At 33.7% G+C, this 15172-nt stretch overlaps 1 protein-coding gene across 1 annotated transcript in view; it reads right to left on the bottom strand.

Annotated features, from left to right (window-relative positions):
- Positions 1-202: 202 nt before the first annotated feature.
- The window catches only part of ST8SIA4 (ST8 alpha-N-acetyl-neuraminide alpha-2,8-sialyltransferase 4), a 90133-nt gene continuing 75163 nt past the window's right edge, over positions 203-15172 (bottom strand). The window contains exon 5 of the mRNA XM_045848235.1: positions 203-4747. Within this exon, the coding sequence (XP_045704191.1) occupies positions 4465-4747 (283 nt within the window). The 3' untranslated portion in view covers positions 203-4464. The remainder of the gene's footprint in view (positions 4748-15172) is intronic.

Below are 15172 nucleotides of genomic sequence, written 5' to 3'. Positions count from 1 at the left end.
GAAATTGCAATCAAAGGGCCACCAAAGCATGTGTAGCATGTAAGAAACCATTGGCCTCTCCAGCCATGAAGCTGTAGTGACTGACTGACATCAGCCAGTAGCTCTGTAAATTGAATTTAAATGACTAACTTGTGTAATATTTCATTCCTTCAACGGCAAACAGAATGCACCACACATAAAATTGTTAAGAGTTTACTGATGTTCATGGGCTTTTGATTTCATTCTTAGTCCCGTGCATACACTTTCAAATAAATGCCAAATTACCAATGGCTGAGGCTGAGAGGCAGGGAAGACAAAAGCTTGTTAAAAACTAGGACCTTATATTGATGTACAAAGTTCAACCGAAGGCTTGGATATAAGAAACAAAAGAAAAATTGAAAAAAGGGGATTTAATTTATTTTACAATTTTACAAATGATAAAACAGTAACACCAATTGCTATACATAAACGATAGGGAAACAGTGTTGAACATAATGAATCTGACAGAATAAACCTTATCTTTCAATTTCACAAAGTATATAAGAAATACTCAGTAGCAATTATTCTGTGCAGCAGTGCTATCTCTGTAAACTTTTTTTCCTGCTATATACATTTGAACCACTTGTGCTTTTGCCTACACAAAGAAACAGTCTCTATTAAAAAGTGCCACTTAGATGGGAGACACAGGGCCCAAAACCACAATCTGAAAACTGCAATTCAAATACATTGCCAGCTTGAAGACTTTTTTCTTTAAATTTTTCTCTTTTTAAACATTTGGACAGACTAGACCCTTATTTTAACTCTAGGTATAGACAACATAGAATTCAGTTATAAAGTAGATCCCTCTTAAAGCATGTTAGTAACTGAAGTCTCAAAAGAACTCCTTTATCCCAAAGTGGTCTCATCTCCAGAGTGCTTCACAATACCACCCCTGAAGATGTTAGCTTAACACAAATCTACTGTGTGTATATTACAGGCTCAGTGTGTATACACACAAACACACATATATAACATTGTATATATGCATTACACATCTATTTGTACTATATAGATATATCTATAGCACATGTATAATAAAATATCTATTTCTAGGTGGACTTTATTTGGATTTTCTTTCATTAAATACAAACAATAACCTCCATTAACTCAGCTTTTAAAACATGGGTATACTGATAATGTCTGGTGTGGAAATTTCAAACTTGTAGAGGTAACAACTAACTCTATTTAACTCTTCCTACACCCCTTCCACAATTACAGCTACTCTCAACAATAACCACATGAAAACAACTCTTTTATGAACCAATACAACATTGTGTGCATTGTGACTAACTGGCTCAATTAGAAATAAATTATTTTGTTCACCCTTTTCCTGTGTAGTAGCTTAATGGCTACTTGGTATGTACACTGCCCGTAGCATATAGAAGGCCGCTATGCTCACCACTATATCCCCAATGCAAGCATAGCATTACTGAAATGAATCACTTCTGTAAGCATATACGCAGAAATTCCCATTAGCCACTGATATACATTTCATATGATATACACTACATAAAGACATTGAAATGCCCAGCACCTTCTTTCATATAAAAAACTTCCACAGTAATTTCATCAGTCCTGTGGGCTGAATAATTAGACTTGCCCAGAAAATTCTGTCACTGATTCATTGTTTTTAATTCCAGCAATGTAATAGTAAGTATAGAACAGCCTGGGTAGTAACGATGAAAATGTTCCCATGGCCCATTCATGTCAACAGCACACAACAACCATGCTTTCTAAAGGACAGGAATATTTCACAATCAGCTGCCTGAGCATTTGTCAGGTAAAGGGTTAAATCATGAAAAAGAAATAAAAAACCCCCAAACAACTAAAGCTGTGAACACATAATACAAAAGAAAAAGAAACACCCAGATATTTCAAGTATGTATTTATAATTTAATTTTATCAAGATCCTTTTTGCCCCCTTATTGGTTAAATCTCATTTCTTTTCCTTATTCTTGCTGTTAGCCTTCAGTGATCTCCTTACCTCACCCCTATAGGAAGGCCACAGTAGATCTTGAGGGGGACGTGTGGATGGAAAGTACACAACAGGGAATGGAGTGACCATGTAAAGTTTATATTCTTTGAACACTAAATGCTTTTAAATGAATTTATTCTTGAGTATTAAAAGTTCCCTGAGATGAACAAAAGTAGTCTCAGCTGAAACTGAAGCCCTTTTTGTATGCTGAACATTTTCAGAACTGGGCAACATATTTAGAGAACACAAAGCATCGGGCAACAACACAATGGGAAGCTAAAAAGGCACTACTCAATGCGTCTATGAGATAAACTTCAATGCACAGAATAGTGAATGGCTGGGATGCTTTTGCTGTGGCCTTAAAATTGTTTAAATACCTTTGTTGAAAACACAGTAAAAATGGCAAGGTACTTTGCTGCTGCTTTTTAAAACATACTTTCAATGACTTCTGAGATGGATTTTACCTCTAAGAATTTACTTGTGACTTCAAAATTTCCATTGAATTTAAATTAAAGGCTATTCAAACAACTGATTTGCAAATTGTCAAAATTACAGTTCTATAAATTGCCTACCTACATTTGTTTTTTTAAATCAATCAGACTTTTAAACTTCACATTCAAAATATGTGCCTAATTCTTTTAAAATTTCCAATAGATAAGAGGTTAATGATAAAAGTACATTATGCTCTACCCATTTTTAGCTATGCATCTCCTTTATTCATTCTATTTTGTTTTCTCAGAGACACATGAATTCTCAGAAAATATAGTCTTCTATATCACACAGTTCTACCATATTTTTTAAAAATAATACCACATATCATTAATAATTCGAGAGCTGTACTATTGTGAATATTCTTTTTCATGGTAACATATACATATACATTCTTCATGCTACTTAATCTTTTTTTCACACTGTCTTCCCTAATAAACAAAACATACATACTCTGCGTGCTGTCCTTCTTTCCTCAAACGGCCTTGCCTGAAAAAACAAGAAGTCATCTAAGTCGTTTCAGGCCAAGAGTAGAAGTGGGAACACAGTACTTCTGCTTTTGGGAGAAACAATTTACCATCAGAATTACCTACCCGTTTAGGATAAATTTCCAGTAAACAGGCCTATTGGTCAATTCTGTTATATGCTAAAACATTTTAAATTACTTTATTCATAATTCCATGTGCTTTTTTGAAAACACATTAATATGATAACATGAATAAATTTAACCACAGAAAAAATGTTGGTCAATTTAATTCATACAAAGTGCAAAACACTGACACACAGTTTTATTGTTCAACTTCTTAAAATGAATCATCCCTGTTAGGGAAACAGCAGTCTTATTAGTCATGTTATTCCTGCACTAAGGACATTTAACTATGGTATGAAGAGCATGCCAGTCTTTTCATTTGAATAAGGGGGAGGATACTAAAGAACTGGAAGTCATGTTTCTGCCGTCAGTCAAACATTTATTCTACAGGGCAAAATGTTTCCACAGAGTTATTATGAAATGTAAAAACTGTGGAGGTCTTGAGTTTGGAAAATTTAAAATATCTAGAGAGAACTTTCATGTTGATAGAATAACACATTAATACATTATTTTCATGGAAGGAGAATGGTTTGTTGTGTAGAAGCATCAGTATAATCTTTGGTACCAAAAGTACATTTTTTTCAGCTAATATTACCACCTCAGGTGACATAGAACACCTTTGCTCTAGAATGGCTCAAGATTACCAAATGGTACAGTTTACTGGGACCCTCTACACCAATGGAAAAAAATCTGGAGGTTTAGAGATGTGCAAAACAAACCTTTTTATCAAAGACATTGTGTGATTGCTCTTTAAAAATGTAAGAACTTTAAACATGATTACTTGAAGGTTATTTATGTCATTTACATTTGTCTTAGAAAGGATTTCTAAGCACCCCAAATACCCAATCCAAAAGAGATTCCAGACAAATAAAAACAGGAACAGAAACATAATTCACGATAGGACTCAGAGTCTCAACTGAAGGCATTTGCTTGAGTTGTTTAAATTTATGAATCTCACTGATCAAGCTGTTTGTATCTTCCTATCTGCTGACAAGGATGGTTAATGTCCCCAAGGGCGGAGTTGTGTTCCTGGATTCCTCTTCTCCTGTGCTTGGCGTTGCAGCGGCAGCCTGACAGTAATGAACATCTTTGCCTCGGTAACTAATGATGAATGCATTGTTGGATCTTGTAAACAGTACTGATTATACATTCAAACTGTGTTCTTCGTGGAAGTGGCACTTACTAGGACCCTTGAAGTCAAGATATTTAATTTTTAGAGCACTTTGCAGGTTTTTCATCAGCTGGTAGTGGATTTCTCGAGAATGTCCTTTATCACCTTTCAGGTCATTGGTGAATGCTGAAACCCAGTTTTGTTTTGGATCCTATTTTCAAATCTTAGGAAGCATCTTCAGAAAAGAAGTGCATATTCAGCTTGTCTGTTTCCAAATGTGCTTTATTGCTTTACACACTTCCCTGTTGTCAGTTTCAGAGCGCCTCTATTATGTAGCACATTCAATGTTTTGAATTCTAATGGCATTCTGTGAGGACTTGCATTAGAAAAGTACCTATATTTTAAGTCATCATAGTAATGATATTTGACAGCTTTTCCATTCAAATCCTTAGGGAACGGCCAGAATCCATACAGGTGAATTTCATCACAGAATCTTGTTGCAAGTGTGTACATGAGGAGGCCTGTACTGGGTCTTTTGATAGGAACTTTGTTTGTCAGCCAGTAACTGGAAAAACACACACACAAACACAGAAACAAGAATTTAGAGAATCATACTACAGCGTCTATAGCAAAATACTATGTATAAAGTAAATGAAAATGAAACTTGAAAAATATCTTTATGAATAACATTTGAAGTATTACTGAAGAAATATATCTGTTAAGCATCTAGAATATTAATGAATTTTCTTTATTTTTCTTAATCCTTGATTTCTTTGCTTATTTTTGAGGTCACATAATTAGCCAGGTCACCTGAAATGTACATAAATATTACTGTGTAATCCTGTATTTAAAATAAATTAGTAGCAAACATTTGCATACTCTACAGAGCAGACTCCTCTCAGGAAGTGTGAAATGTGCTGTGAGAGATGCAGTCACGGGCAGTGACAAAGTGATTCTCCTGGGAAAAGGGAACATAAAACTAGGTCTATAGTTTTTCCAAAATCTCATATTTAAATTAAAAATTCAAACAAATAAATGCTTTACCTGTATTGTGCTAACATATTCATTGTCGGTTGTCTAAGTTACACTTTATTAAGGCTAATTAAAAATACTGTCTCCACCCACAAAACAGCACAAAAGACTTAGATTTGTAACTAGGCCACCATTTATGCAGTTTAACATTTTGTAAAGTTGGTAAAACATAATTCAGTGCTGATAAATATTTCATGCTACTCATTTTAAAAGGTAATAAAATACTCCAGAGTGTTCGGGCCCATCACTGTTGCCACACGATGTTCACCTGACAAGCATGCAGGCAGACTCAAGAAGCTAATCTGGAGTGGAAGGGGGTTGGTTGCCAACAGTTTTTCACAGATTCATTGCCTTCTGCTGAAGAGTAAGGGTATACATTTTGTGTTTCTTTCAAAGTTACCCGATAATAAATAGATTGTGTTTTTTTTAAAATTTTGGTTTTGATTGACATCTCCTATTCGGGGAAATATATCCTCTGCCATCCAAATGTAAGGGGAAGGTTTCTGGATTCTGGTTGTTGTGGTATTTAAATACTTGCCTTAGATTTTACATAATATTATTTCCTATTTAAAAAGGATTCATGAAGCTTTTCAGGGAAGAACAAATATATCTAGACTATTGAATATGAAAAAACAAGATTTTATTTTATTTCATTTGATGGAGAAATACTAGACTTTCAAACCTCACTATAAACACCAAAAAAAAACAAGAAAAATACACTTTACCATTATCATTCCTTTTTTTTCCCCTTTGACCTCTCCTTCAAACCAGAATTGACCTCTCACATTTTATTGTTTTCCTGGGTCACATGCTGAAATGTGCTAAGCATTGTGAAATGCATTATTGACCTTTTGTTATCACAAGTGTTTTAAGAAAGACTATTCTCAGTAAAAAAGGTTTATAAAGAATTTTCAGAGAAGAACATCTAGGAATTTGTTTTTGATCTAAAGATAGCTGAATGAGCAGAAACCACACCACCCATATTGGTATCACCGTGACGAAACCACCAACATTGATTTCATGTCTACAATCTAAACAGTTCGAAGAGACTGAGCTACAGCCTGAAGTTCTCTCAGCCCTGAGAAAGCAAGCGATTATTATAGGAAAGTCTTGCCCATGTTATCTATGGGTGGTTAAAAATGTCAGTAGATGTAGTTGGTTAGTTTTAAAAACACATTTATTTTTAAAAATTTCAAGTGGGTGAAGTTCAAACTCAGTGAACAAAATTATTATTTTCATCAGGAAGCATCAATGATTGGAAATAGTTTGGCAATATGAAGGTCATACTGAATTATGTATTTTAATCTTATTCTAAGGTGAGGGAAAAAATAAAGTCACTGATGTGACTTCAGTGAGGAATTTACAGAAGAAATAAATGCATTTTTAATAGGGAGGATATTACCTAGAATATTAATATTAATAAAAATTGTGTTTTGAAAACTAAATCCTGATCACAAAACATCCCATTTGAAAATAATTGGTAGAGATACTTTACAAACTTGTTGTTTTTTAATCTATGCAGTTGAAATACTGTTATTAATAAACTTTCCTTTAGAAATGTTAGCAAAAGAAGAAATGAAGCTTTGTGATATTTGGCTTGTAGCAATTTGAATAATTTTAAAGAAAATAAATTACACATTTTTCAGGACATTAAAAAAACACAAACTAAATGCCACTTATCCTTTTGAATACTTTTAGAAACCACAAGAAAACAGACTTTAATAAATGGCATCAACATGTAACAACTTAAAAGAAATTAAAGTGGGTCAAGAAATAAAGTTACAGGTAATAACATTCTGTGAAATTATTACTAACAATTTATTACGTGTTTATTACAAATCTAATGTTATGCTTGAAATTTTATAGGCCAATTTAATTATCAGGATTCAGTATTTGCCCCAAAACACATTTCATATGTGAAAAAGAAAAAAAATGAATATTCTTTAAAAGTTCTATTAGCAGGTCAACTTTACAAGACAAAGCCCAGAATAACATTTGGAAAGCCATACTTAAAAATTTTTAATCTTAAATTATTAACTTAAGCTTTTAATCTTAATTAGGACAACATTGGATTGAAACATCTGTATTGATAAAATAATGAACTACTCATATTTAGCATAGCTGTTATAAATTTGATCTCAAATTCTTCTGTGTTGTATATTAAAACTTAGCAATGTTTTCAAGTCAGGAAATAATCTTGTTTCCATATATGTATTTACTTTTACAAATAAATTAATTTTTAAAATTATAAAATAAATGCAGATTTTTTTATAGAAAACTGAAGGGAAAAAATAAATGAAAAAAAAATATTAGCTATAATCCATCACATAAAGATAACTGTGATACTGTGCAGCATCCTTTTTTTTCCCTGGCAGTTTTGGATATTACAATATAATTTAGTCATTCATAGACACACAGACAATATTATTCATCAGCTAGGCTGTTTTATTTCAGATATTATTAATCCCCTTTCTCCCTCCTTCCCTTCCTTTCTGTTTTAATATTGTAATACTCTGTCTTGTATGAAACAAACTCACCTTAGATTTTATATGTAAATTAAAACTTTCTTTTTTAAAAATAGATGTCATCATTGCACTACTCAGTATGGAAGCTCTGTGCTTGCTCAGCAAGGTGTCTTATCTACTGTCCCATTTCTTATTTCAGGCGCACTCAACGCTTGGGATGCCTTTACCCACCAAATCAGTGTGCTATAGGTGACCATATTTACGATTATAATGCCTGGGCATGAAATAATGTTTTTAAGTCCTTGAAAAAGCTAGTTTATTTATTTGGACATTGGTTAATAATGTTTAACATGTAGGCTTATTATGACCATGTGAAAAGAAAGTAAATGTGGAAGAATATAGCATCGAACTTGACAGAGTAAGTAGTAGTTGAATTTCAGAATATCCCACAACAACCCATTCTTCAGTCCTACTCACACATCCCACTTCTGTCTAGGCACCTTTTGTATCTGCGTATTGACTGGAGAGTTGAGGTCACATTTCCTTAGTTGAGAAACAAAACCATATGACTTTGGGGTGTTCTCTACCTCTAAGATTCTGCTGCTGTTCCAGATCTCCTCCCCCATGAAAATGCACAGTCCCCAACACGTTCCAGTCCTGCTTGGCTCCCTCCTCCCTGTTTTGCTCCCTTTACCTTCTTTCAGGTTTGATGTACTGCAAAGCAGTTACTTGAGAGTGCTTGATTGTAAAGCCAGCAATATGTTATATTTTATCTCATAATAAAATCAGATAATAACCACCTGATGAGTCAAAATATATGAGTATTTCAGGCAACTGACATTTTTAAAATAAAAGCAAAAAATGTTACATACAACATACTCAACATATTGATTAATTTGTATTTATATTTAAACAAAGAAGCCTTCAAGTTTAGAAGTACTATTCTTCCTCTTAAAATATTATTCTAATGATTAAACATGAACATTTGTAGATGAATCTGAATAAAGAGTATGGAATCTCATTCTGCCAACACCTTTAAACCTAACGTTATATGACTTGCAAAGTTTCCATCCTTGAGCCCAGAAATTCTTTTATCTGGAATGCGAGGTGGAGCACCTACATAATACAGTGCACTCTTAGTTCAGAAGTGGCTTCTCCATTTCTCCTCTCTCGTTTAATCTTCTCACAACTGGGCTTTGTGCTTGGTTCCACAGAAAGATTCTGTTAGAGGTATAATATAGCCTCTGCTTCTAAAACATCTATGAAAACTTGAGATATTATAAAAGAATTAGCTTTCTATAATTCATCACCCAAAATACATACCTCCCTAAAAAGCTAATCATTTTATAATATCTGAATAATATGTATGGATTTTCAGGGAGTCTGTCCTACACATTCATCAGTCTTGAATGGTTTCATTCTTTGGCGGAATTTGTGTGGACAGGCTATGCAATATAAAAGTGAAGGCAGTCACCCCCGCACCCACCGAAACAGAGCATCTCTGGTATTTTGCTTTCAACTATTCAAATAGTCATGTTGTCGTATTCCCAGTCTGCAGTATGCTACAAAACATAAATTCATGTTTTAAATTGGATAAATCTTAATTTTGTTTTAAAACTCTTTTGGTAAAATTTGTGATACTTTTTTAAGACTATGAGATGATTTGTCTTGTTACAAAAGTAGGGCTGATGATCATTTTAAAAAATATGACTTCCTGCACTGTTCTTAGAATAATTGGATTCACCATGAATTAATTAACACTTATATTGTTCCAGGGAAGAAAAGGTGATGATCTTAAATATGCTTCTCCTGTGAGGAAACAGAGTAACAGAGAAACATATTTTACGTGATTTGGCAAGCTAGGAGTAAACCCAGGAGTAAAAACATAAGCAATTTATTAAAAAGTAGCCATGATAATCATAATTTACTGAGTATTCATAATGGTCAGAGATAGTGTTATGAGCATTAAGTATGCTGTTGGTTTTTTTCTTCATTTAATCCTTACCACAAACTACAAATAGATATTATTTCACAGATGAGGAAACTGAGGCTTGGGAAGGTTACATAACCAGTTTAAACTCATGGAGATTGGAGGTGACAGAATCAAGATTTAAGCCCATGTCTATCTGGCTATGATGATTTTAATTGTAACTAAAAAGGAATTGATTTCTTTAGCATCTCAAGAGCATTCAGCTTGAAAAAGCAAGTCATTAGCAGTATTTTTAACACTGACTTCATATGGAGAAAAATAAAAGTTTGCGTGGTGTTTTACACATGAACATTTTTGGGTTTTTTTGTTTTAATTAGAGGCAAATAAGCGTTGACAAATATACAGGACACATTTTTCCTAAGCACTCTCAAAAGTGTTTGAAATCAGAAGAGGATTTTGTAGTTTCAATAAATAACTCATTGAACCACATTGCAAATGCCAAAGGCAGTTACTCTGTATCAAAGGGTAGGGATTTCCATGCAGATTTGAACAACACTTCTTGAAATTATGTTGGTGTCATGAAAATGAAAGCAGAATTTTGTAGCCTCGGGAGGTCAACTTGTCAATTTTCTTCCTATGAGCCCTTTGTGTGCAGAGCCCTGTATTAAGGAGGTGATAAAGAGAAAATAGAACATCCTTTCTGCGGAGGCCTTCATAGCCTACTTATGGAAAATGTTTTATCTGCCACTCCCTAAACCTAATTCATCAGAGGCATAAGGGACTTATGGCATGGGGAAAACAGTAGAAATACTACTTTAGACCTAATAATCCCCATATTCTATTTGGTACCCATTTGCTATTTGATGTCCCCTATAGGAATCAGACTTTGACCTTCAGTCTAAATGTCATCCTTTTTCTTATCTGGCCAGGTCCATAGTTGGTTTATGTGTAGATGTGATGTTAAGAAATTCTAGATCTACCTATGCTATGTTGGTTTTGCCAAGTATCTCATTTTATTAGTGAATATAGAACTCTCATTGCTGTGATGTTAGTGATTCTATTTGAAACTTAGTTTCAAAGTACTTTTACATGAACCTCATAAAATCCTGTGATATATGCTATAGTATATATTATCGTCCTTACTTCACAGAGGAAGTAGTTAATAGTTCAAGGAGTAAAATAGTTTGTCCAATTTTGCTCCAAAATTGGTACATTGATACATGTTTCACAGCAGAGACTAAGAAAGTTACTGATATGCATTATTTGCTCATTTCTGTGGTGTAAATATTCCCATCACAGCTAATTTCAAACTTCTCCCCTGATGTCAGTGAACACTGAAATGGGAAGAGATGGTGTGACCTGCTCTTGCAAGCCACTACAAGCCAGTTCCATTACATCACTGGCTGCAGAAAAGACTCAGAAAAAATCCTCCTGACCTGTGGTTTCTTAATGTTTGTACAAGTAAATTCAAATTTAAAGAAACTTGCCTTCAAAAAATTTCCAGGTAGTTATTTCTTTTTACCACATTTGTAAAGAGAGTAGACGGAGAAATAATTTGCATCTCTGGAAAGATAGCTTCACTACATACTAATGGAGAACTTCAACATTATTATATAATAAGATAGAAATAAATGAATCAATTTTATCTCATGACATTTTAGCACAGTGCTGAATACACAGCAGGTACTTAATGAGTGCTTACTTAGTTTCTTTTTGCTGGCATTTTGGAGATGCATGGTGCTAAAATAAATGGAGCACACCTATGGCTTGGCAATCCCTGGGTGACAACATTCAACAGGGGGAAAGCCCTGAAAAAGCTACAGCCTTGGCTCTGCTTTACCCTTCACTAACTATGTGATCTTGGGCAAACCCCTTAAACCTACTCAGTTTCAGATTACCAACCAAAACATGGGATTCTTAATATGGTTTCTACCACATCTAAAACTCCCATTTGTAAAAATTAACGAGTCAGCTGATGTCATATTGAGGAACATGAACGTTCACCCTGCTGTGGCAGTGGTCTAATCTTTATGTTTTGCATGATGTCATTCACTACTAACACTTTTATAATGTGCGATCTAACTAACATGCAGCATTTCTTTTCAATAACACTACGAGCTGTTTGATAAAACCATTCCTGTTGAAAAATTTAACATCACTTCTGCTTTTCTGTGATACTTACAAATAAGATTTACTTATAAGTAGGTTTTAGTACCTAAAACTTATAAAACTATCCACTATAATTCCAAAGATAAAGCTAGTGGAAGAGAATGATATAAAATAGGAAAATGGAATTTTGCTGAGAAATTAGAACAATTAAACAAAAGTAAACAGAAGAATCCTTTCGACTTTATTTACTGTGTCAGAAACCTGAATGAAATTTAAATGAATCACACCAGAACTGCATCATATGTTAGTTAGATTTTAGTGAAGGAGAACTTAAGAATAATTGTCATATATAAAGGTATTCTAACTCTATTTTAGAACTTCTCAAAGATAATGCTTAAAAACCTGCACTGGTGTGTGGAGGTTATGGCAAAAAATTAAGTAGCTGTAATGCTACAGGTTTTAATGACCTTTTCTTTTAACCTAATGAGTTCTGAAAGACAACTGAAACTGAAAATCTAACTTGTGAGAATGAAGAAGTGGTGACGCCCGAGAGAAATACTGGCAACGTAGAAGGGGGACAGCCTTCTGAAGCATGATGTTGGAGTTAAATACGATTAATGCTGAAGTGCCTTTTGTATGATCCTTCTTATGAGTTGCTTATTGAAAATCAACAATTGGGAAAACCTTACATTTGCCTTATTGAGATGAAAAGGAAATAGTAAAATTATTTCTCATAAGATGTAGAGTACTACAAAAAATAAAGGAGGAATTAAAATCAAGTAGGGGTAGGTAATCCCAAAACCTAAGAACAATGAGTTTGATATTGGAAGATGAGAATGACAGTTGTATTTTATGCATGCAAATTTTTCCTTTACCTAAATATTTATTCCAAGGAGGCACTTAGAGATTATACTTCCACATTCCTCAGCCAACATAAGAACAAATTCCCAATAAAAGTTCATTTTACTATTATAACAAAATGTAAACAACTTTTTAATGGTGTGGTGACCGTAGTTAAGCTTAAGTTAGACTATTTTCAAATATATATGCTTAGTTTATGTCAATAAGTAAGGTTACATTAACCTCCTAGATAAGAGTTGTGCAAAACTCTGTTTCAGGAGGAGTAAGGACAAATAAATGCAATCTATAATCCATTCAATAATGTAAAATGCTTGCTAGCAAAGTGTACAAACATCAGCCAAAGATCAGAGTTCTTCTGAAAGCCCATTGAAGTAATGGAATCAAGATAGTCGTAAGCAAGTTCAAAGTAGTTCTTTAAAGCTTTCCCAGCAAGTATCAACATAATAGCAAGTGGGGAGTTTAGTCAAATTTAGGTCATCATCCTCTATTTTTATTCTTGCCATAAAGGGTGTGATGCTGAAGGAACTGTCTATTTAGACAACCGTGTTGTCTTTAGCATAAACTCATCACTCAGGAAAAGGCATTTCATAAGCATATACATTGGGAAAAGACCCCCCAGCTTAAAAACAAAATAAAATAAAACAAAAGAAAACAATGAGTATTACTAAGGGAATACCAAGGATGCAGGTTTAGGGATCTGAATTATACTCCAAAGCTACCTGTCACTAGAAAAATACTGCTGTAATTCTGCTCCACAAAATTAATTAGGGGGTAATTTTAAATTTTTATATACTAGTAAGGGCTATAAGGTGATTATAATATTTTTCATCAAGTCAAATGTCAGTTAATACTTGTTTTGCTTTCTCCAGATGTCAATATTTATTGGATGCAAGTCCAATCTAGGGATCAGTGCAATTTTCCTCCTTTTCTCTTTTTTTAGCTTTAATAAATGCTGATCACACCCTGGTTGGTGTACCTCTGTGGATTGAGTGTGGGCCTGCAAAGCAAAGGGTCGCAGGTCCCATTCCCAGTCAGGGCACATGCCTAGGTTCCAGGTTAGGTTCCCAGTAGGGAGTGCGTGAGAGGCAACCACATATTGATGTTTCTCTTCCTCTCTTTCTCCTTCCCTTCTCTCTAAAAATAAATAAATAAAATATTTTTTAAAATAATAAAAAATAAATGCTGATCCCTTCCATGTATTTTTAAGCAGAATCACTTAATATATAAATCACATTTAAAGTAATTGCTGGATGGAAGACCATTAGTAGAGATTTAAAAGAAAAAAGAATGTTCTTGTACTTCTGAAAAAATAAAGCAATCAGGAATATAGCTATACAGACAATTACATTATATAATACCCTATTCTTTGCACTGAAAAAATATGAAAGTGAAACAGTACTACAAAATCTGGCTAATGTTTAACAAAATGCACCTTGCCTGAGACTTTCCCTAATGATGTTTACCATAATATTCAGTCAAAATGCAACACTGAAAGAATGAATTTGGACCCATTCCTTATACCATTTGCAAAAATTACTCAAAATGAATCATAGGCCTAAATTTAAGAGCTAAAACTCTACAACTCTTAGAAGAAATATAGGAATAATGTAACACAGCTTTAGGCAAAGCCTTCTTTAGTATTACACCAAAAACACAAGTGATAATAGAAAAATTAAATTAGACTTTATCAATATTAAAACTGTGTTTTCAAAAACTAAAAAGAAGAAAATACCACAGAACAGGTGAAAATATTTGCAAGTGACATATCTGATAAGGGACTTGCATCTAAATATATATAAATACTCTTACAACTCAATGTTGAATACACAAAAATACTCAAAAATGAACAGAGGAATAGAAGTTTTGCCAAAGAGGATATAAATTGCCAATATGCATGTGAAAAGACGGTCAATATCATTAGCCATAAAAGACATGTAAGTCAAAACCACAATGAGATACTTTTTCACATCGACTAGAATGGTTATAATAAAAAAGACAAATAATAGTGTATTGACAAGGAGGTGATGCAGTTGGAATCTCATACATTGCTGGTGCTTGTGTACAAGAGTAAAATGATGTAGCCCTTTTGGGACAAGGTCTGGAAGATTTTCACAAGGATAAACCTAGAGTTACCTTACTCTGCAGCAATTTCACTCCTAGGTATAAGAGTCTCTCCTCAACCAAACTTCAGTGAGGCTCCTCTGCACCCTCTTGTTATCTAGGCCACTATGGCCTTCTCTGTCCATTCTTGCTGTGTCCAGTTTTAGCAAGAATCCTGCCAAGTTAGTTTAGAAAGAATCCCCCCACTTTTGATATCTGACTACCCTTTACATCTGATCAAACATTCATCCCTCCCCTTGTTCCAGTTCACTATGAAATATGAATTTATATACAAATGAAATTTAATATATGATTAGAAAAGGTCAGTTGCATTACCTCTGCATATGGCTATTAACATTTATGAATTTGAGTTCAGTTTAGTTTAGTTCTTGCTTTTGTTTAAAGAACTTGATGAAGTATTGCCTACATTATAGGACTAGGACTTAAAAATCACCTAGGAAAACAAAACAAACCAAAAAATCTATAGTTACTT

Source organism: Phyllostomus hastatus, unplaced genomic scaffold (genome assembly GCF_019186645.2).
Source record: "Phyllostomus hastatus isolate PE091 unplaced genomic scaffold, TTU_PhHast_1.1 phas_contig_58, whole genome shotgun sequence".
NCBI classification, from domain to species: domain Eukaryota; kingdom Metazoa; phylum Chordata; class Mammalia; order Chiroptera; family Phyllostomidae; genus Phyllostomus; species Phyllostomus hastatus.
Note: the sequence above shows the minus strand (reverse complement) of the source record. Positions and strands in the feature narration are given on the sequence as shown.